The sequence below is a fragment of the Ambystoma mexicanum genome, chromosome 1q, assembly GCF_040938575.1.
Source record: "Ambystoma mexicanum isolate Mex_15411 chromosome 1q, UKY_AmexF1_1, whole genome shotgun sequence".
Lineage (NCBI taxonomy): Eukaryota > Metazoa > Chordata > Amphibia > Caudata > Ambystomatidae > Ambystoma > Ambystoma mexicanum.
This window is the reverse complement of record NC_090922.1, coordinates 1,539,145,820-1,539,170,149: the sequence shown is the minus strand read 5'-3', so window position 1 is coordinate 1,539,170,149 and position 24,330 is coordinate 1,539,145,820. Positions and strand designations below refer to the sequence as shown.

Here is a 24,330-nt window from a genome sequence, read left to right as displayed (position 1 = left end):
AGAGTAAGGTATTTAAACCTTGGGAAATCTGAAAGACTTCCCTGTGTCACTGCACTGTGACACAATGTAAAGAGATGACTATGGAGTTTGTTAGACTCCAACAACACAAAGAAACACAGTGTTATGCATCAGAAAAATACATGAGAGGTGGGAAAAAGGTCTCACTCCATCCAGGTTCAAAATTAAAAAGTCCTAGAGTCCAGCAAAAGTGCTGGTGGTTTCTAAGGAATTAGCACATTTCTGAGAATTCTCCCTAACATAGACCATCTTCAGTGGCCAATCACTGAGAAACGTTGTGATACCATTTTGTTCCCAAATAATGTAATCGTTCCCATTATAAATTATTTTTTTCCAAATCGTTTGAAGGACTCCAATGATTGCATGTTACAACAAGAATACATTATTTGCTAAGGATCACATACCTCAGTTTAATGAAGCGGCAATTGTAGCACTGGTTGCAGATTAGACATTTGAGCATCTACCTTCCAATCTGTAAGTATTTATTTAATGCAAGGCCAACAATAATAATGTCTTGTAGAGATTACACAAATGGCATAGAAAATCTCTGACACTATATAATTCTTATAGAAACATGTTAAGCCAAAATAATATTGTAGCTGTATTTTCCGCATCCTAAATGGAAAACCAAGTCCCTGAATGTATAATAATGGCAGCACTTAAAATCTCCTGTTTTACACACTGCACCTTCAGCAGTAAGAAGCACACTAAAAGAGGCTGTGATAGAAGGCCACTTGGGTAGACATAGCATGTCACCAAATCCCAGCCTGCTCTTATGTATAATGTTGAGAACATTTGACTAGAAACATGAGTGCAAAACCTTTCTATGCAGGTCAAATCTACATCCATGGTGTCAAAGAGCTTGCCTTGAAAAGGAAGCTTTATGGATACCTTGGAAGTGGACACACATTTTGTATATAATTAAAGCTACCTGGTGGGGGCGTTCATTTAGAAATGTGCAAACCCTTTCTATTCAGGTCAGAGCACATTTGGTGCACCACCGGCCGCATTAGACTACCAAGCACATCTTCCAAGTCTGCTTCCCTTTAGGCACCGGATGAGAGAGGAGAGGAGGAGATTTTGGGTCCCGTGCAGTTAATCAGAGAGTACCTGAGCCCACCAAGAAAGAACAGGCATTACTTTCATGTCTTTCACGTACAATTAAAATAGAGGATTTAAAAATGATCAGATTTAATATGGGTTTTAAGCTTATAGGCAATATTGTATTAAATATCTTCCATACTTGTAACTAAAAAGCACAACACAACAGTAATAAACTGCATACAATAATCAACCTCTTTTAGCTGAAAGGAGCCAACAGAGAAGGTTTGGCTTTGAATAATTAATAATCAGTCTGTATAATGTCAACACCAGTAGAACTCCCGTGAGGTTGAGGAGAGACCTTGGGAGCAATCAATAACTGGGCTTCCCAGGGTCCTCCCGCCCACCAGTTGGTCAGGCTCCCTGCAGGTTTCGTCTTAACGGTGGTGGGACTGGGCCGAAGCAGCACAACTGGAGAAGCATTGAAGATGGCATGCAGGCACCATAGTACAGAGAGATGGGCATGGGTGAAGGCAGCAGGAAGGTGTGGTTCACTAGACCAAGCACTGGCAAGGTAATTCACAATATCCTGGCAGGCAGATACAGTGCTAATGGTGCTGGGAGGCAAAGGGCCTGGGCCATGCACATACATGTGTAGATGGCTATTAGAGCATGTTGGTTTCATCTTGGTAACAGCTTGGCATTAGGAGACCAAACATACACAGGGTTGACTCCAGGGAGCAGCACAACATGTGGAGCCATGGATCTGCGAAAAACCTGCACACATGCGTGACGCTCTAGATTACGAATTCACCTAAGGGACCCTGTTTACCTCAGCATTGATAAGGAGGACTGGGCTACAGTAAACAGCAGAACCACACTTAGCTAGGAGCAGTTTGCCCTTCCCTCACTGCATTCAAGGACGATGTTAAAGGCCTCATCACAAGTTGGGTGCTAACCCCGGCAGTATTACCGCCAGGGCTATGAGCCCTACCGCCAAACCCCCCGGCGCTATTAGCTCCGGATCACAGGTTTGGTGGAATGGATAGTCCCCATTCTCCATTGGACCCATTCAGGAATTTCCCATTCCCCATTGGGTCCAATGGGGAATGTCTGGCACTATTACCGCAGGAGGTATTAGTGCTGGTGGTAATACCACCTAGAATCGGTGGAATTGCGTTACCTCCGCATTTAAGGGTTACTGCCAAACTCGTGATGAGGCAGTAAATCTGTCCAGTTGGCGACATGGCCACTCTAGAGACAGAACTGATCAATGCTATTAATGATAACACATCAGATCTCGGCATTTGTAGGAGGGACAGAATTCACTTCAACTTTGCAAACTTCTGGGAGAGCGTCCAGCTTCAGGTGTCGGACAGTCTTGCAGAAAGAGGTCCACCAACATGGGAAGTAGTGCATAGATCTGGCGAACCTTCCCAGAATGGAAAAAACATGCATTGTATTTTGGGAAGAGGAAAATGAAGGCAAGGATATGGATGACAGCTTGAAGCGTCCCTTGTTTTTAATCGTAGAATAACCCACCGACCTGAGTTAATAAATGGACTTAGTTATGTTAGTTATGTTGGCTGGGGAACTGGTTCAAGGGCAGGGGTGTGGCTGCTGGTGCATTTGAATACAGCACCACAACAATGGAGTGTTTAATGTTTTTACATTCTGTGAGTTCAGAAGCAGGTCTGGAGAGAATAGGATGGAGGGTGTGGAGGTACAACACAGCATTCTTATTATGGTACGTTGTGGCCGTATACATGGATCACCATTAGGGAGATTGTCGATGACAGTTCAAAAGGGACTCGAGATGGAAAAGCTCCAGATATGGGTAGGCCCAGATTGTTAAATGGTGTGGGTCTTGACCGCTTGAAAGAGTTAGTGCTTATGTACAGCCTAAGGTAGTGGCAATTGCGATGATGCAACTGAGAACAGATCATGGGAGGTTGCCTTCTAGGGATGATCCACTCGGATCCTGCCACTGCTCGTAAACAAGGGCTTGTCTGTGCATCTTGTTCATACATTTCATCTGTACTCTTGATAGCAGTTTTAGCTGACTGTGAGTGCAGGTTTGTCCTGGCTGGAGGGTGTCAGGTATTGGCAACATTCAACCGTGTTGGGCCGCAATAAGGATAAAGCTGTTACTAAACGTGGGTGTACTGACTCTCGTGTATGCAAAGGATCCGTGGTTACTGTTCCTTTAAGACTTCGGCTGCCGGGGGCTTGGAGGTTGGCATGGAAACATTGGCGTCCTGCTGGTACTTCCTGGTTTCGCCTAGCACGCTGAAGAGCATTGCACACATCATGTGACCGCTTATTTAAGCCCCGCCTTTACATCATACCGGCACTTCTGAATCTTGCATTTTGACGGCGTTGTCTGTGTCCCTAGTATTCTTGCTTCTGTCCCTTGTTTCCCCTATTTCTTTGGCTCTCCCATCGTTGACCTGGACTGCTCTACGGCTTGCTTTTGGAATCCCCGTCATTCTGTTGATCTTTCTGGCCTTGTCGACCACGGACCGCTATTGGAATTGCCTCGCCTTGCCCCTTGTACTTTTGCTGCCCGCATTGCTGCTCGACCACGGACCGCTATTGGAATTGACTCGCCTTGCCCCTTGTACTTTTGCTGCCCGCATTGCTGCTCGACCACGGAACGTTTTGGATTGCTAAATCACTCGCTCTGTTGACAGTGGAACTCTCACGAACCTCCGGCTCTGCCGTTGCACGCATCCTTTCTTGGACTCTGCTGCCTGTTTTGGAATACTTCATGACTTTGGATTGCTAGAGTGTTCTTGCACACTCTGGTACACAGACTAGAGACTGCCTTGGTGTACCAATTAGGCGTCCGCGTGCCGTCGGGTTAGGTTTGTGGATTTTGGACCTTTTAAGAACCTTTTGGATTTCCTCTTGTTCCTCCTGTTTATTCATCTGGTGTACTCTGTTTGTGTCTGGACTGCCTCGAAGTTACTTACACGGTTTCTACAGCCTTCCGGTGTCTCGCGATACTGAACAGGTTAGTGATTGGTTTTGTTCTTGTTAATCAAGTACTGCTACGAATTGCATTGTTCTTATCATTGCTCTTCTTGCAGTTGCCTGGGGACTTCACCTGTGCTCCTGGGATACATCTTGTCACAGTATCCTGTTCCCTGTTGTTCCGGGTTCGTCGTTGGTACTCCATCTTTTCGCCAATCCGCTGTTCTGGTTGTTCAGTTCATCAACCAGTTTGGTAGATTGGCTAGAAGAATTCCTCGGCTACACTACGAGGGCAAGAGTGCGTCTGACATATTCAGAAGCCTTTTATAATGGATGCCAATGACTCCTTGGTAGCCATCATGCAAATGGTGGCTGAATTGCGTACTGAAATGGCCAACGTTCACGCTGCCACCAAAAGACACATGAATGAGCTGCAGGCAGGAATCCAGTCTACTGGTGCGGGGGCGTCCTCCCCCACGGTTGCATCTGGGTCTGGATTACCTCCTGCCAGTCATGATTCCGGACCCGTGTACATGACCGCTCAGTTTCCCCTGGCTCCGCCAGAGCGGTTTACAGGGGACCCCAAGACATACCGAACCTTCTTAAATCAGTGTAGGTTGCACTTTCTGTGCAGGCCGGCCTCATTTCCGGATTCTACCACAAAGGTGGCCTTTTTTCATTGTGCACTTGAGAGGCACGGCAGCAGCATGGGCTAACCCGCTACTAGAAGAAGGTAGCCATCTCTTGTATAATTGTGACGCATTGATTGATGCTATGAGTCGGGTTTTTGATACGCGGTATGCCACGCAAGCTACCGACTTGCAGTTGCTGGGGTTACAGCAGGGAAGCACCCCTCTTTTGGCATATTGGCCAAGTTTAACCAGTTGGTTGCCGAAACTAATTGGCCAGATGAAAAGAAAACATCCTTGTTCTATAAAGGGTTGTCTGATTCCCTCAAGGATACTCTGTCCACGGTACCTGTGATCCCTACTGCCTTTCCTGAGTTGCTCGATCTAGTATTGATATGATATGGTATTTGTAACGCGCCTATACACAAGTGTTTCAAGGCGCGACGAGGCAGGGAGGGAGGGAAACAAGGGTAAGACAGACAAACGATCCTACTAGGCCAGGTGTCATTCAGATCGCGCAAGTGCAGAGGTAAGGGGAAAAGGAGAAAGTGCAGGGGGAGGAGGTGGGGGGGAAAGTGCAGTACAAGGTAAGTAGCGTAATAAAATAATAAATAATAAATAAAAGGGCCAGCTGGTGGCAAGTGCGAGGTAAGTGCAGAGCAAGTGCTGGGAAGGGGGCTGTAGGGATACAGTGACAGTCCCACAGTGCAGGGGGAGCCAGGGAGGCAGTGCAAGTGGAGAGTGGCTGGGCCCTGGACCGAGGTCACCGAGAGTGGCCCAGATGCAGGTTTAGTGCAGAATTCAGTGGGGAGTTAAGCAGGTTTAGCAGGGGAGAGGGAGAGAGAAGGCAGAAGCGAAGAGGAAGGTTTTGAGGTGCTTCCGGAACCGGAGATGGTTCTCCTCGAGTTTCAGGGAGGCAGGAAGGCTGTTCCAGAGGGAGGACCCTGCTGCGGAGAGAGATCTACCCCCAGCTCGTTGCTTCGAGAAGCGGCTGACCATGAGGGAGTTGGAGACGGATGAGCGAAGGGCTCGTGAAGGAAGATATTTAGGAAGAGAGAGTTGAAGGTATTTAGGCCCCATGCCCCAGAAGGCCTTGTGGACAATGCAGAGGGTTTTGAACTTAATCCTCGCAGCCACTGGGAGCCAGTGAAGAGATTTCAGTCCTGGAGAGATACGGTCCCTGGGCTTGAGGCCAAGGACAAGTCTCGCAGTTCTGTTCTGGATAAGTTGCAGAGGGCGGAGAGTGGAGGCAGGCAGATTAAGATAGAGGCTGTTACAGTAGTCCAGCCTTGAGAGAACCAGGGCTCGGGAGACAGTGAGCTTAAGTATTAAGTAATTGATTCTAGACAAGCAGAGAGAAAGGGGGAAAGGAGACCACCTCCCCCACTTATGAATACCGTTTCAATACCCGTAGCTGGACCCTCAGAACCTATGCAAATAGGAGCATTGATAGGTCCTTTGTCAGCTGAAATCAGGGAACACAGCAATAAGAATGGTCTTTGTTTCTATTGTGGATCATCAGAACATTTATTGCGCTCATGTCCAAAGAAGCCTGTCAAGAAACAGGGAAATGCAAAAGCCCGGCAATAAAAGGGGTACAGTTGCCGGGTGGTTTTCGTAGTGACCCTATCATGTCTACTCCTTACTGTTTATCCGTTACCCTTGCTTCCGCCTCTCTTGGTAAGCAGGTGGTTCCAGTTGTTTTGGATTCCGGTGCCACAGGCAGTTATATTGACACTGCTTATGCCCGGGAGTTGGGCATACAGGTTGTTCCCAAAGACTGCCCAGAGGTTGTGAATACGGTTGACGGCTCATCCCTTGTTTCTGGTCCGGTGACTGAACGTACTTCAGAATTGGTCATGAGGACGGAATGCGGTCACACAGAAAAAATCACTTTTGATCTCATTTCTGCCCTGAAGTTAAAAGTAATCCTTGGGCTTCCATGGTTGAAACTAAACAACCCTGTGGTGGATTGGCACTCTGGGGAAGTGAGTTTCTTTTCGGACCATTGTGATCGGTTCTGCTTGACACCAGGTCAGAAATCTTCTAGCCCTAGCTATGCACTTATGGATTCAGCCTCCACTATCGGGGCTGTTGTTAACACTCAATTACCTCCGGAGTATCAGGAGTATCAGGATGTGTTTGACGCAGGTGGGTCAGAAATCCTCCCTCCTCACAGGCCATATGATTGTCCGATAGAACTGGTTCCTGGGGCCAAGATACCATTGGGCCGGATTGATTCATTAACACCTAAAGAAGACTTCATTCTTAAGGAATATATTGACAAATCCTTAAAGTCGGGCTTCATTCGGCCTTCACGTTCTCCTGCAGCTTCCCCTTTGTTCTTGTCCCGAAGAAGGAGGGGTACCTTCGCCCTTGCATTGATTATCGGGCCTTGAATGCTGTTACAGTCAGGAATCAATATCCGATTCCCCTAATATCGGTTTTGCTCGATCAACTCGGCTCGGCCAAGATGTTCACTAAACTGGATTTACGTGGGGGCGTATAACCTGGTACTCATACGTGATGGAGATGAATGGAAGACCGCTTTTAAGACTTAGTACGGTCTGTATGAATACACTGTAATGCCGTTTGGTCTAAGTAATGCCCTGGCCACTTTCCAGTATTTTATTAATGAATTATTTCATGATATGCTGGATCAGTATTTGATCGTTTACCTGGATGACATCCTGATTTATTCTCCCACCTACGACACTCATGTTGTTCATGTTATCAGGGTTCTACAACATCTACGTGACAACCAATTTTATGCTAAACTGGAGAAGTGCATGTTCCATGTGCAAGAGGTGGAATTCCTAGGTTATTACATCACCAACAAAGGAGTTCAAATGAGCAGATCCAAGGTCTCTGCCATTTTTGATTGGCCGGTTCCCAACAATCTGAAGGCGTTGCAATCTTTTCTGGGATTCGCTAATTTTTATAGGTGATTTATTCAGGACTTTTCAGCCATTGTGTGTTCATTTACGGCCTTAACGAGTTCTAAAACTTCCTTTCACTGGAATCAGGAAGCACAACATGCCTTTGACTGTCTGAAATCTGCTTTCACCTCAGCACCAGTACTCCAACATCCCAATCCGACCCAACCATTCATTGTAGAGGCAGATGCATCGGATGTTGCTTTGCCTTTCTCAACATTGCCGAAGCTTACGTCTTATGAAAGGAATTATATGATCACAGAGCGTGAATTGTTGTCTATCCGGGACGCCTTTTTGGTATGGAGGCATCATTTGTTGGGTTCCCAATTACCAGTTCAGGTATTCACTGATCATAGAAATCAATTGGCTCTTCAATCAGTTAAATGCACAACTGCGCGTCATGCACGTTGGCATGACATCTTTTCGATGTTTGATTTTACTATTTCCTATCGCCCTGGTTCGCAGAATTCTAAGGCGGATGCTCTATCTCGTCTTCATGGACCCGCAGAATCCTCTCACATCGCCGGTGCACCTGTCTTACCCACCCAGGTGGTGTATGGATGCTCCTTGCGTCCGTCACTTAAGTGCAGGCTTCAGGAGTGGCTTCGAACCGATCCGCCAGAAGTGGCTGAATACGGTTTGAAAATAGTGCATTCACTGCCCTATAGTCAGGGTAAGATATTTTTGCCGAATCTGGAAACGCGACGCACTGCCATACAATGGTGTCATGATTCCTCGTTGGCTGCACATCCCGGTATCAGGAAGACTGCGGATCTATTGAAAAGGTGGTGTTGGTGGCCGTCTCGGCTTCATGACGTTACTGAGTTTATTGCCACGTGTTCTGTTTGCGCTCAGTGCAAATCCTCACATAGCAAACCGGTTGGTCTCTTACAACCGATGCCTCTTCCAGATTGTCCTTGGTTTGTCATTTCCATGGATTTTGTTTTGGAACTACCTGTGGTGGAAGGTTTTGACACGATTTGGGTGGTCATTGATTACTTCACGAAGATGGCAGTATTTGTACCTTGTGAGGGGATCCCGACAGCTCCCAAACTGGCGGATCTCTTTTTACGGAACATATTCAGGTTGTTTGGACTACCTTCTCTTATAATCTCTGATCGTGGTCCTCAATTCACCTCACGCTTCTGGAGGGCCTTGACTGCCACATTGGGTATTGAGGCTCGGTTTTCTAGTGCTTATCATCCTTAGACGGATGGTCAGACTGAGCGCCTGAATGCCACTATGGAACAGTACATAAGATGTCTCATTTTTCAGCACCAGGAAGATTGGGTTTCTGTTTTGTCATTGGCTGAATTTGCCTATAACAATTCCCTTCACACAGCAACGCAGGTTTCTCCTTACTTTGCCCTTTATGGTCAGCATCCGCGTTCCTTGCCTCTTGTTCCAGACCTGCCGATACATAATCCTGCTGCCCTTGCCTGTGTTAGGGACATCTCCGACACTCATGTCAATGTGAAACGGCATCTGATGGTTGCTCAAAAAAGGGCCAAGGTTTATGCGGACCGACATCGTTCCCCTGCACCTGTCTATCAACCAGGCATGAGAGTGTGGTTGTCTACACGTAATTTGCGCTTGCCGGGTCAGAAGACTTTGCTCCCACGCTTCATTGGTCCTTATGCCATATCGCATGTCATTAACCCGGCTGTAGTGCGCTTGGTTCTTCCGCAATCATGGAAACTTCATCCAGTGTTTCACGTGTCTCTGATTAAACCATGCCATCCCGCTACCCGGCTACCGTCTCATCCCCCGCCTGTCAGGGTACGGGGTGCAGTGGAGAATGAGGTATCAGCGATCTTGAATACCAAGGTGCGGAATGGAAAGAGGCTCTACTATGTTGACTGGAAGGGTTACGGTCCAAAGGATCGTACCTGGGAACCGGCGGAGAATGTTCATGCCCCAGTGTTGTTATCTCGTTTTTGGAAGGCTCGGAGGGTAGGAGCATCTTTGGGGAAGGAAACTGTCAGGTATTGGCAACATTCAACCATGTTGGGCCGCAATAAGGATAAAGCTGTTACTAAACGTGGGTGTACTGACTCTCGTGTATGGAAAGGATCCGTGGTTACTGTTCCTTTAAGACTTCGGCTGGCGGGAGCTTGGAGGTTGGCATGGAAACGTTGACGTCCTGCCGGTACTTCCTGGTCTCACCTAGCACGCTGAGGAGCGTTGCACACATCATGTGACCGCTTATGTAAGCCCGCCTTTACATCATACCGGCGCTTCTGAATCTTGTATTCTGACGGCGTTGCCTTTGTCCCTAGTATTCTTGCTTCTGTCCCTTGTTTCCCCTGTTTCTTTGGCTCTCCCATTGTTGACCTGGACTGCTCTACGGCTTGCTTTTGGAATCCCCGTCATTCTGTTGATCTTTCTGGCCTTGCTGACTTCAGACCGCTATTGGAATTGCCTCGCCTTGCCCCTTGTACTTTTGCTGCCCGCATTGCTGCTCGACCACGGACCGCTATTGGAATTGCCTTGCCTTGCCCCTTGTACCTTTGCTGCCCGCATTGCTGCTCAACCACGTAACGTTTTGGATTGCTAAATCACTCGCCCTGTTTACAGCGGAACCCTCACAAACCTCTGACTCTGCCGTTGCACGCATCCTTTCTTGGACTCTGCTGCCTGTTTTGGAATACTTCATGACTTTGGATTGCTAGAGTGTTCTTGCACACTCCGGTACACGGACTGGAGACTGCCTTGGTGTACCAATTAGGCGTCCGCGTGTCGTCGCGTTAGGTTTGTGGATTTTGGACCTTTTAAGAACCTTTTGGATTTCCTCTTGTTCCTCCTGTTTATTCATCTGGTGTACTCTGTGTCTGGACTGCCTCGAAGTTACTTACCCGGTTTCTACAGCCTTCCGGTGTATCGCGATACTGAACAGGTTAGTGATTGGTTTTGTTCTTGTTAATCAAGTACTGCTACGAATTGCATTGTTCTTATCATTGCTCTTCTTGCAGTTGCCTGGGGTCTTCACCTGTGCTCCTGGGATACATCTTGTCGCAGTATCCTGTTCCCTGTTGTTCCGGGTTCGTCGTTGGTACTCCATCTTTTTGCCAATCCGCTGTTCTGGTTGTTCAGTTCATCAACCAGTTTGGTAGATTGGCTAGAAGAATTCCTCGGCTACACTACGAGGGCAAGAGCACGTCTGACAGAGGGTGCCATGGCAGGTAAGACACTGGGCTGCCAAAATCGGGTCCGGGTTCCCAGAATAGGGAATTACCGGGCCATTCCGAGTTCGGAGGGCCCGGTAATTCCTCCCTCCAGGAACCCTGGCCCAGACCTTCCCCATTTCAATTTCAGCCCCCATAGGGCTGAATGGGAATGGGAGAGGGAGCAAACAATGGGCCGATTACAAGCGGCCCGTTTTTTGCTCCCTCTTCCCCTCGCGGGTCCCGGTAAGGACACCTGGTTTGACCAGGTGTTACTTACCGGGTCCCGCGAGGGGACCTCGTAATTTCGCAGTACATGTTTAACGGGTCCGCATCAATTAGCGGCACCCGTTAACCCGTACCGCGAACCTTAGGCACACTGATTTCAACTTCATATGCACATGCGTCATGAAGGACAAAATACTTTTTTGAAAGCCAATAGAAAAGGCTTCAAAAAGGAAAATTGATTGTATCGGGTTTCCTGAAACTGGTGTTTGGCCCCCAGTCTAGAATTCTAAAAGTGTCTCTCATATACTGTTATGAAGTCTGCCTCTACTAGAAACACATCAAAAGGCAATACCATAGGACTGACTGTCTGACGGGCAGGTGGACGGATGATCGCTTGTGCTTCCTTGGGTGTCCAACTATGCGTATTGTTCCCACATAATACATCTTATCCCACCATATGATGGCATATGTGTCACAACAAACTTCATTACGTTTTCATCAGATGCTGACATAGGAGTTATCTACCTTTCAGATTCTGGACCTTAGGGATTATGCTGAGCTAACTCACCTAGAGTGGGGTGGGGGGTGTCTCTCCACATTAGATCTGCAGGAATAATCTGTGTAATCAATAAATGATGACAAGAGTCAGAGTTCCTGGATAGTAACGATGATGGGGCGACAGCCCCACTAGAGATGTAACTAAAGTGCTTCACAGGATAAGATTTAGTGAATTCTCGGTCACACGACAGAGGGTGCAGGGGCTTCTTGAGGATGAAACTAGGCTCCCATTATCGGAATCCACAACAAGAAGGGGGCCTGTATCGGGTTAAGGGGAACTGCCAAGTGATATGACCATTTACTTGCACCCCTTAACAATACAGCTGAGTTGCAGCCCCCCACCCCCTTACTGAAAATTACCCTGTGATATATTGAACAGGGCAATAAAAGTGGCACCCTTTTGCAAATTAACTATATTGCATAGCAATAGGGCATTTGTATAAACAATTAGGAAGGTAAATGAGACGATAGTTGGGATTTGGGGGGAGGCGTCTCAGAAACACTTTGCCTCATTGCCAAACATGTAATTCTATCTGTCTGATACAAGCTTGATCATTCTGTCAATTCGGGGGGAGAATGATTTGTTTGGAGTTTATTTGGGTTTAAAGTCAATGTTTGAATGTACTGCTATTTTCACTATGGGAAGAAACTGGTGTTTCTATTTGAATCTCAATTCAGCCCTCTTATTCTTCAGTAGTGCTGTTGGTTATACATGTGTGTTTGGTGCAATATGCATTTGCCCGAAGGTAATGAGGAGGTCTTCACTAATGACATAATAGACTGGTCAAATGAGGTGTCTGATTGGTGATAAAACTGCTCACCTAGTGTCTGCTGACCCAGTGTCAAACACCTCCCTTATTGTTTGTATCAGGAAATTGCGAGCTTTCATGTACATTACAAAAGAAATAAAATGGTAGAAAAATATATGCTCATGATTAAAATATCCACATGAAATGTTTTCTTCACTGAGCGTGTATTATTTGTTTTTACATTTTTTTGGATACTAAACGGTTCTATATAAAAAATGAATCACATATCACCTCTATTGCATTGATATGATGATGATGATGATGATGATGATATGGCATTTATAACGTGCCTATACACAAGTGTTTCAAGGCGCAACGTTCATTATATTTGATAATTCGAGAACCACTACTCTGACAGCTATTAGGGTGCCTTTCCCACATAGATGGCACTTCAACGTCTCAATAGTTACAATGTAAGTAATCAAGTAATGCACATACCTTCTACTGAGAGCCAGACATTGATAAGTGTGGGTGTATTCCCCCTTTTACATCGCTGGCATAAAAATGTCCTTTCCATTCGTAACATATATAGCCTTCTTAGAAGCCAAAATGGTGGCGAAACACATGTCAAGGATTATTGAGGATAAGAATTTTGAAAAACAAACTAAAAGAGGATGAGGATTATTAAAGACTAGACTAAAATGAAAGTAACAATTTTATTATGAATAGAAGATGTATGAAGGACCAATTGTGGACTTAGAAATAAGCAGAATTGACGCATTTGAAAACCAGAGGATGACTGTGAACATTGAATTTGATGTAAGCACTGCAATATTTGGAAATTGCAACTATTTAATAAACAATGGAAGTGATAACTGAACAGCTGAAATCTACTGTTATTAAACAAAAGGCAATATTTACACTAGAATACCCACGATTATCAATGCCCAAATCACTATTTGGAAATAAGAGCAGTTTATTTCTAGTGGATTACTAAGCAGAAAAAGGCCAAAACAGGAAGCTAATAATGTTCTATTTGTGTACTTCAAGAATTATATAACTGCTCCTTAATATATTGTAACTACTGAGAACCAGTCTGCCTGTTAGTGATGCCTGCGACTGTGAACATGCTGAAACTAATAATGTGTTTATCCTTTTTCTTCAATAGGTGATTGATGTCCAAAAAACAAAAAATGTATTGATTGTTAAATACTGTGGACTAATGCAGTGCCAACCTTCATTGATACAATGTGGAATTTCCTATCATCTTAGAAGCAGACACGTTTGTGGTCCAAATTTCATTTCAGAGTATTCAGGAATTGAGATTGAGAATCTATAGAATACAGGATGGGTTTCATTCATTCAATACACTTGTAGAATCCAGCAGCAACAGTAAAACAAGACTTTTCCTTGTGCCTATTCCTCTGAGAACACAAACAAGTGCTATTTTATATACTACGTTCTGAATGTGAGACTAGTTTACGGGATTTAGCAAAACACCTGTAAATGGTCGAACAGTATTCATGCACTGAATATTTTAAAATCTTCAGCCAGAACAACCATCTTTCTGTCACTAGAAAAGACCTTCACATGGGAAAGCTCATCTGCACTGTGAATCTGGGAAAAGGTTCAGTGGAACGAGTCAACCTGACAGAATAAACTGGCGATGAACCTTACCAATGAACAGAATGTCTGACAAGGGGTCACCTAATGAATATACTCATTACCCATGTGAGAACATCAGTGAAAAACCTTATCAGTGCACTGAATTTGGGAATAACGATATGCTCATTTCCCCTGAGAGGACACATTTAGGTGAAAAACCTTATCAATGCACTGAATGTGGGAAATGGTTTGCTGAGAAGCGTCATCTTATTCGACACCAGAGAACACATACAGGCGAGAAACCTTATCAATGCACTGAATGTGGGAAATGGTTTGCTGACAAGGGGTATCTTACTCGGCACCAAAGAACACATACAGGTGAGACTCCTCATGAGTGCACTGAATGTGGGAAAGCTTTCAGTCACAAGGGAGGTCTTATTTACCATCAGTTCTCACATACAGGTGAGAAACCTCATCAGTGTACTGACTGTGGTAAGAGTTTCATTAATAAGGGAAGTCTTATTCGTCACCAGAGAACACATACAGGCGAGAAACCTTATCAGTGCTCTGAATGTGGGGAAAGGTTTGCTGAGAAGGGGCATCTTCTTCGACACCAGATAACACATACAGGTGAAAAACCTTATCAATGCACTGAATGTGGTAAATGGTTTGCTGATAAGGGGTATCTTACTCAGCACCAAAGAAAACATACAGGTGAGAATCCTCATGAGTGCACTGAATGTGGGAAAGGATTTGCTCAGAAGGGTCATCTTACTCAGCACCAGAGTACGCATACAGGTGAGAAACCTCATGTGTGCACTGAATGTGGGAAATGGTTTGCTCAGAAGGGGCATCTTACACAGCACCAGAGAACGCATACAGGTGAGAAACCTCATGAGTGCACTGATTGTGGGAAAGCTTTCAGTCAAAAGAGAGATCTTATTTACCATCAGTTCTCACATACAGGTGAGAAAGCTCATGAGTGTACTGAATGTGGGAAGAGCTTCTATTTGAAGAGACTTCTTACTCGCCACCAGAGAAGGCATACAGGTGAGAAACCTTATCAATGCACTGAATGTGGGAAAGCTTTCACTCAAAAGGAAGGTCTTATTTACCATCAGTTCTCACATACAGGTGAGAAACCTCATCAGTGTTCGGAATGTGGGAAGTGCTTTATTCAGAAGGGATCTCTTATTTGCCACCTGCGAATACACACAGAGGAGAAACCGCATCAGTGTACTGAATGTGGTAAGAGTTTCATTAATAAGGGAAGTCTTATTCGTCACCAGAGAATGCATACAGGCGAGAAACCTTATGTGTGCACTGAATGTGGGGAAAAGTTCTGTTGGCAGCATGGTCTCATTTACCATCAGTTCTCACATAGAGGCGAGAAACCTCATAAGTGTACTGAATGTAGTAAGACTTTCATTAATAAGGGAAGTCTGATTCGTCACCAGAGAACACATACAGGTGAGAAACCTCATGAGTGCACTGAATGTGGGGAAAGGTTCTATCAGCTGCAAGGTCTCATTTACCATCATTTTTCACATTCAGGCGAGAAACCTCATAAGTGTACAGAATGTAGTAAGAGTTTCATTAATAAGGGAAGTCTTATTTGTCACCAGAAAACACATTCAGGTGAGAAACCTCAGCAATGCACTGAATGTGGGAAACGGTTTGCTCAGAAGGGACAGCTTACTCGGCACCAGAGAACACATACAGGTGAGAAACCTTATCGGTGCCCAGAATGTGGGAAACGGTTTGCTCAGAAGGGGCATCTTAATCAGCACCAGAAAACACATACAGGTGAGAAACCTCATGAGTGCACTGAATGTGGGGAAAGGTTCTGTCAGCAGCAAGGACTCATTTACCATCAGTTCTCACATACAGGTGAGAAACCTCATAAGTGCACTGAATGTGGTAAGAGCTTTATTCAGAAGGGGGATCTTATTCGTCACCTGCGAATACACACAGGGGAGAAACCTCATGAGTGCACTGAATGTGGTAAGAGTTTCATTATGAAGGGGAGTCTTATTCGTCATCAAAGAACACATGCAGGCGAGACACCTGATCAGTGAGATCAATAACCTAAATGGGCACCAGACCAAACATGCATGTGAGGGTCTATTTCAGGGTAGTGAATGTGGGAAATACTTACTATGCAGGATGTTCTTATCTGCCATGTGAGAGGACATGCCTGCAAGGGTCCATTTCAGGGTAGTAAATGTGGGACCTACTTCAGTATGCATGATGTACTTATATGCCATGAGAGAAGTTTTAATGTCAACCTCAAAACATATGGAGTAACATTTTCCAAATTCAAATTATGTGGAGCCCTCTTTAATAAAATTGGTGAAAGATGTATTATCACGTGGCTGATTGAACTAAGCTTTGCCCAATACACGTGGAAAGGCAATGTTCATCAAGGGGGAAACCTGGAATCTCCAACATTACTCTGGCAGTCAGAATGTCCATGACATGCATGCTCCACCTGGATGCACTTCTAGCAGAACACTGCCTGGAATCTCCAACATTACTGCGGAAGTCAGAATGTGCAAGATATACATTCCCACCTGGAATGCCCTTCTACCGGAACACTGCCTGGGATCTCCAACATTACTCGGGCAGCCAGAATCTGCAAACATGCGTGCCCCACCTGGAATGCCCTTCTAGCGGAACACTGCCTGGAATCTCCAACATTACTCCGGAAGTCAGAATGTGCAAGGCATGCATGCCCCACTGGATGCCCTTCTAGCGGAACACTGCCTGGAATCTACACCATTACTCCGGAAGTCAGAATGTGCAAGGCATGCATGCCCCACCTGGATGCCCTTCTAGTGGAATACTGCCTTGAATCTCCAACATTGCTCCGGAAGTCAGAATGTGCAAGGCATGCATGCCCCACCTGGATGCCCGTCTAGCGGAACACTGCCTGGAATCTCCAACATTACTCCAAAAGTCAGAATGTGCAAGACATGCATGCCACACCTGGATGCCCGTCTAGCGGAACACTGCCTGGAACCTCCAACATTACTCCGGAAGTCAGAATGTGCAAGACATTAATGCTCCACCTGGATGTCCTTCTAGCGGAACACTGCCTGGAATCTCCACCATTACTCCAGAAGTCAGAATGTGCAAGACATGCATGCCCCACCTGGATGCCCTTCTAGTGGAACATTTCCTGGAATCTCCAACATTGCTCCGGAAGTCAGAATGTGCAAGGCATGCATGCCCACCTGGCATGCCCTTCAAACGGAACACTGCCTGGAATCTCCAACAGTACTCCGGAAGTCAGAATGTGCAAGGTATGCATGCCCACCTGGATGCCCTTCTAGCGGAACACTGCCTGGAATCTCCAACATTACTCCAGAAGTCAGAATGTGCAAGGCACGCATGCCCCACCTGGAATGCGCTTCTAGCTGAACAAAGCAGTGTTTCTCCTTTGGCAGCAAATTGCAGGGTGCCCGCTAGTGTCCAACACTATTGCCTGTCTTTATTGCAACGCTTATGATTAGTGTATTGTACCTCCAAGTGCCGACCCAAGGCCAGGGAACTATTTCATAAGGTAGGATGTATGTACACTTTTAAAGCACTTTTTTTTAAGAAATTGGCTTAGTGTGAAGGGTGCATGGAGAGGATGTGAAGTGTTGCATTAAATGATATTGAAATGATTTTAAAAAGTGACCTTTGTGTATACAATAGTAAGGGAATATGAAATGGAAATCTTCACTGAGCTGTGAGGCAATATAACGTGTAAATTCGGAAATGAAATGGCACATTTCTGCCTTAATTAAATGGTTTTAGACATATTGTGGCTCATTACAAGTCTGACGATAAGCGGGTCGCCGCTGGACTTATACTGGTTGTGGCGCCTGATAACCCAGTGCCACTGGGACATTACAAGTCAAGGCAGGCCAGGGTATCAGGCGCCGGAAAATGTTATTACCCATTCCCGAATGGAGACTCGGAAGTACCGGCACCATGAGTAACGTTGCTGGTGCTTCATAACAAAGGTGCCTACCGGGGCCGTTGTGCCCGGGAGGTCAGCCTTGAAGTGCGCAACGGCACTGGCAGGCACAGTTGTAGTCTGCAGGTCTGGAAAGGGTGCCGGTACATTGCTACCAGCATCTTTATTTTCGGACCGGCAGACATGTTATGAGGCCTATCGATAGCCGTTCTCTCTAAATTCCAAGAAGGAATAGTGAACAAAAATGTTATGTTAACCAAATGAAATTGATCCTGGATAAGCTGAAATGTCGAAATTAAACTCTACCACCCTAAATTCATAAACTGAATGAGAAGCTGATTATAAGAATGTTGAGCTGTAGACAAATTGTCATTATTTATTACAATTAAAAATAAATGGCTAGTACCTCCATTTGTATGTTAAATCATTTTCTTTTTTCTGGCTTCACTTTTGTATAAACTGGTTCCAGGATCAGAGACGATTCATTTGTTTTAATTAGTGGGGATACCGTCTCCATTTCAGTTTTATTTAATGTATTATTGTATATATGGTTTATAAAAACCTTTATATTTTATTTATTGGATATTTGTAAGGCCTATACAACAAATGGAGTTTCAAACATACACACATTATTATTTTATGTTTCCAGGTCTTGGCATCTACTTCACATAAAATCACATTGGAACAATAAAAAACCTTATATACATTAAAATAGCAACACTAAAATATCACCATCACATTAAAACCCTTAAGCAGCTTGAATCCCCCAAAAGCTTTAGAGGGTAATTCATAGAAATTCGCACAAAAGTGGCGCACGCGGCTGGCGCACAGTGTCCCTGTGCGATACACTGCGCCAGCCGCGTGCGAAAAAATCCTTTTCATCGCACAGCGTATTCATGGATTTAAGCCTCTGAAACCAGCCGTGGCGCAGAGTGGTGCAGCGACCCTGCAGCAGCGCCAGTTACGCCCCCAAGAACGCCCTCGCGCAAGGAAAAGCCTTCAAAATTCATCGCAAAGGGCTGCGCTAACCCTGGACCAGTTCACAGGGCTGCCAAACAGCAAACGCCAAGCGGGGAACGTGTATTACAGTGGTTCGCGGGAAGTTTCACATGCGATTGTCCTGGGTACGTGTACATCAGGGGTGCGTGGGAAGTAACACACGCGATTCCATCAGGGCACGTGTATTCCAGAGGTGCGCGGGAAGTATCACACGCAAAAACAGCAGGGTACGTGCATTTCAGGGGTGCGCGGGAAGTATCGCACACGATTCCATCAGGGTTACGTGGCAGCAGGGTACGTGTATTCCTGGGGTGCGCGGGAAGTATCACACGCAGAAGCAGCAGGGTACGTGTATTTCAGGGGTGCGCAGGAAGTAACACACGCAATTCCATCAGGGTATGTGTATTCCAGAGGTGCCCGGGGAGCACCACATGTGAATTGCACATGTGGGTCCTCCCAGGTGTTCCCTCTACACCCTCCACGGCCCCCACAGGCAGCCCATACCACAGGGGCCTACCCTACCCATGTCCTGCAGGCAGCCCATTCACCATGCCCATTCCCCCAGCCAACCCACATGTCACCTTGCACTACTGCCCACCAACGCATGTCCCCCTGCACCCCCAGCCCCCAGGGGCACCCTCCACCAGAACCCCACTCATGTCCAACTCATGTCTCCCTGCACCCCCAGTATCCAGGGGCAGCCTCCACCAGGCCCCCACTCATGTCTCCCTGCACCCCCAACCCCCAGCAGTGCAGGGGCAGCCTCCACCAGGCCCCCACTCATGTTTCCCACAACCCCCACCCCCCCGCCATCCAGGGGCACCCTCCACCAGGCCCCCACTCATGTCTCCCACCACACCCACCCCCCAGCAGTGCAGGGTACCCTCCACCAGGCCCCCACACATGTCTCCCATCACCCCCACCCCCTAGCAGTGCAGGGGCACCTTCCACCAGGCACCCACACATGTCTCCCATCACCCCCACCCCCCAGCAGTGCAGGGGCAGCCTCCACCAGGCCCCCACTCATGTCTACCACCACCCCCACCCCCCAGCAGTGCAAGGCACCCTCCACCAGGCCCCCACTCATGTCCAACTCATGTCTCCCTGCACCCCCGGCATCCAGGGGCACCCTCCACCAGGCCCCCACTCATTTCTCCCACTACCCCCACCCCCCAGCAGTGTAGGGCACCCTCCACCAGGCCCCACACATGTCTCCCATCACCCCCGCCCCCCCAGCAGTGCAGGGGCACCCTCCACCAGGCCCCCACTCATGTCTCCCACCCCCAGCAGTGCAGGGGCACCCTCCACCAGGCCCCCACTCATGTCTCCCATCACCCCCACCCCCCAGCAGTGAAGGGCACCCTCCACCAGGCCCCCACTCATGTCTACCACCACCCCCACCCCCCAGCAGTGCAAGGCACCCTCCACCAGGCCCCCACTCATCTCTCCCAGCACCCCCAGCATCCAGGGGCACCCTCCACCAGGCCCCCACTCAAGTCTCCCACCACCCCCCAGCAGTGCAGGGGCAGCCTCCACCAGGCCCCCACTCATGTCTCCCACCCCCCAGCAGTGCAGGGCACCCTCCACCAGGCTGCCACTCATGTCTCCCATCACCCCCACTCCCCAGCAGTGCAGGGCACCCTCCACCAGGCCCCCACTCATGTCTCCCATCACCCCCACCTCCCAGCATCCAGGGGCATCCTCCACCAGGCCCCCACTCATGTCTCCCATCACCCCCACCCCCCAGCAGTGCAGGGGCACCCTCCACCAGGCCCCCACTCATGTCTCCCACCACCCCCAGCAGTGCAGGGGCAGCCTCCACCAGGCCCCCACTCATGTCTACCACCACCCCACCCCCCAGCAGTGCAGGGCACCCTCCACCAGGCCCCCACTCATGTCCAACTCATGTCTCCCTGCACCCCCAGCATCCAGGGGCACCCTCCACCAGGCCCCCACTCATGTCTACCACCACCCCCACCCCCCAGCAGTGCAGGGCACCCTCCACCAGGCCCCCACTCATGTCCAACTCATGTCTCCCTGCACCCCCAGCATCCAGGGGCAGCCTCCACCAGGCCCCCACACATGTCTCCCATCACCCCCACCCCCCAGCAGTGCAGGGGCACCCTCCACCAGGCCCCCACTCATGTCCCCCACCACCCCCACCCCCCAGCAGTGCAGGGGCAGCCTCCACCAGGCCCCCACTCATGTCTCCCATCACCCCCACCCCTCAGCAGTGCATGGCACCCTCCACCAGGCCCCCACTCATGTCTCCCATCACCCCCACCCCCCAGCAGTGCAGGGGCACCCTCCACCAGGCCCCCACTCATGTCTCCCACCACCCCCCAGCAGTGCAGGGGCAGCCTCCACCAGGCCCGCACTCATGTCTCCCACCACCCCCACCCCCCAGCATTGCAGGGCACCCTCCACCAGGGCCCCAGACATGTCTCCCATCACCCCCAACCCCCAGCAGTGCAGGAGCACCCTCCACCAGGCCCCCACTCATGTCTCCCACCACCCCCACCCCCCAGTAGTGCAGAGGCACCCTCCACCAGGCCCCCACTCATGTCTCCGATCACCCCCAATCCCCAGCAGTGCAGGACACCCTCCACCAGGCCCCCACTCGTCTCTCCCAGCACCCCCAGCATCCAGGGGCACCCTCCACCAGGCCCCCACTCATGTCTCCCATCACCCCCACCCCCCAGCAGTGCAGGGGCACCCTCCACCAGGCCCCCACTCATGTCTCCCACCACCCCCCAGCAGTGCAGGGGCAGGCTCCACCAGGCCCCCACTCATGTCTACCACCACCCCCAGCAGTGCAGGGCACCCTCCACCAGGCCCCCACTCATGTCCAACTCATGTCTCCCTGCACCCCCACCCCCCAGCATCCAGGGGCACCCGCCACCAGGCCCCCACTCATGTCTCCCACCACCCCCACCCCCCAGCAGTGCAGGGCACCCTCCACCAGGCCCCCACACATGTCTCCCATCACCCCACCCCCCAGCAGTGCAGGGGCACCCTCCACCAGGCCCCCACTCATGTCTCCCACCACCCCCACCCCCCATCAGTGCAGGGGCACCCTCCACCAGGCCCCCACTCATGTCTCCCAGCACCCCCACCCCCCAGCATCAAGGGGCACCCTCCACCAGGCCCCCACTCATGTCTCCCATCACCCCACCCCCCAGCAGTGCAGGGGCACCCTCCACCAGGCCCCCACTCATGTCTCCCACCACCCCCAGCAGTGCAGGGGCAGCCTCCACCAGCCCCCCACTCATGTCTACCACCACCCCCCCAGCAGTGCAGGGCACCCTCCACCAGGCCCCCACTCATGTCCAACTCATGTCTCACTGCACCCCCACCCCCCAGCATCCAGGGGCACCCTCCACCAGGCCCCACTCATGTCTCCCACCACCCCCACCCCCCAGCAGTACAGGGCAGCCTCCACCAGGCCCCCACACATGTCTCCCATCACCCCCACCCCCCAGCAGTGCAGGGCACCCTCCACCAGGCCCCCACTCATGTCCAACTCATGTCTCCCTGCACCCCCAGCATCCAGGGGCAGCCTCCACCAGGCCCCCACACATGTCTCCCATCACCCCCACCCCCCAGCAGTGCAGGGGCACCCTCCACCAGGCCCCCACTCATGTCCCCCACCACCCCCACCCCCCAGCAGTGCAGGGGCAGCCTCCACCAGGCCCCCACTCATGTCTCCCATCACCCCCACCCCTCAGCAGTGCATGGCACCCTCCACCAGGCCCCCACTCATGTCTCCCATCACCCCCACCCCCCAGCAGTGCAGGGGCACCCTCCACCAGGCCCCCACTCATGTCTCCCACCACCCCCCAGCAGTGCAGGGGCAGCCTCCACCAGGCCCGCACTCATGTCTCCCACCACCCCCACCCCCCAGCATTGCAGGGCACCCTCCACCAGGGCCCCAGACATGTCTCCCATCACCCCCAACCCCCAGCAGTGCAGGAGCACCCTCCACCAGGCCCCCACTCATGTCTCCCACCACCCCCACCCCCCAGTAGTGCAGAGGCACCCTCCACCAGGCCCCCACTCATGTCTCCGATCACCCCCAATCCCCAGCAGTGCAGGACACCCTCCACCAGGCCCCCACTCATCTCTCCCAGCACCCCCAGCATCCAGCGGCACCCTCCACCAGGCCCCCACTCATGTCTCCCATCACCCCCACCCCCCAGCAGTGCAGGGGCACCCTCCACCAGGCCCCCACTCATGTCTCCCACCACCCCCCAGCAGTGCAGGGGCAGGCTCCACCAGGCCCCCACTCATGTCTACCACCACCCCCAGCAGTGCAGGGCACCCTCCACCAGGCCCCCACTCATGTCCAACTCATGTCTCCCTGCACCCCCACCCCCCAGCATCCAGGGGCACCCGCCACCAGGCCCCCACTCATGTCTCCCACCACCCCCACCCCCCAGCAGTGCAGGGCACCCTCCACCAGGCCCCCACACATGTCTCCCATCACCCCACCCCCCAGCAGTGCAGGGGCACCCTCCACCAGGCCCCCACTCATGTCTCCCACCACCCCCACCCCCCATCAGTGCAGGGGCACCCTCCACCAGGCCCCCACTCATGTCTCCCAGCACCCCCACCCCCCAGCATCAAGGGGCACCCTCCACCAGGCCCCCACTCATGTCTCCCATCACCCCACCCCCCAGCAGTGCAGGGGCACCCTCCACCAGGCCCCCACTCATGTCTCCCACCACCCCCAGCAGTGCAGGGGCAGCCTCCACCAGCCCCCCACTCATGTCTACCACCACCCCCCCAGCAGTGCAGGGCACCCTCCACCAGGCCCCCACTCATGTCCAACTCATGTCTCACTGCACCCCCACCCCCCAGCATCCAGGGGCACCCTCCACCAGGCCCCACTCATGTCTCCCACCACCCCCACCCCCCAGCAGTACAGGGCAGCCTCCACCAGGCCCCCACACATGTCTCCCATCACCCCCACCCCCCAGCAGTGCAGGGGCACCCTCCACCAGGCCCCCACTCATGTCTCCCATCACCCCCACCCCCCAGCATCCAGGGGCACCCTCCACCAGGCCCACACTCATGTCTCCCATCACCCCCACTCTCCAGCAGTGCAGGGGCACCCTCCACCAGGCCCCCACTCATGTCCAACTCATGTCTCCCTGCACCCCCAGCCCCCAGCATCCAGGAGCAGCCTCCACCAGGCCCCCACTCATGTCTTCCTGCACCCCCACCCCCAGCAGTGCTGGGGCACCCTCCACCAGGCCCCCACTCATGTCCCCCAGTCAACATGTCACCACAATGTAGATCCCTGGCCCTTATGGTCAGCCTCCAAATGCCAAACACCCACCTGAGTATTGCATCCACCCACTTAGAAATGGCAAAAACATGATAGAACCGCAATTGCAAGTTTGGAAATGAACACATGTCCCTCACATACACCCAATGGGTGTCAGTGAATGTCAAAAC

At 50.2% G+C, this 24,330-nt stretch overlaps 1 protein-coding gene across 1 annotated transcript in view; it reads left to right on the top strand.

Moving 5' to 3' along the window:
• Positions 1–18,282, top strand: part of LOC138563365 (zinc finger protein 850-like) — a 295,001-nt gene extending 276,719 nt beyond the window's left edge. The window contains exons 8-9 of the mRNA XM_069642848.1: positions 13,029–13,118; positions 13,973–18,282. Coding sequence (XP_069498949.1) covers positions 13,029–13,118; positions 13,973–15,982 — 2,100 coding nt within the window. The 3' untranslated portion in view covers positions 15,983–18,282. The remainder of the gene's footprint in view (positions 1–13,028; positions 13,119–13,972) is intronic.
• Positions 18,283–24,330: the final 6,048 nt, after the last annotated feature.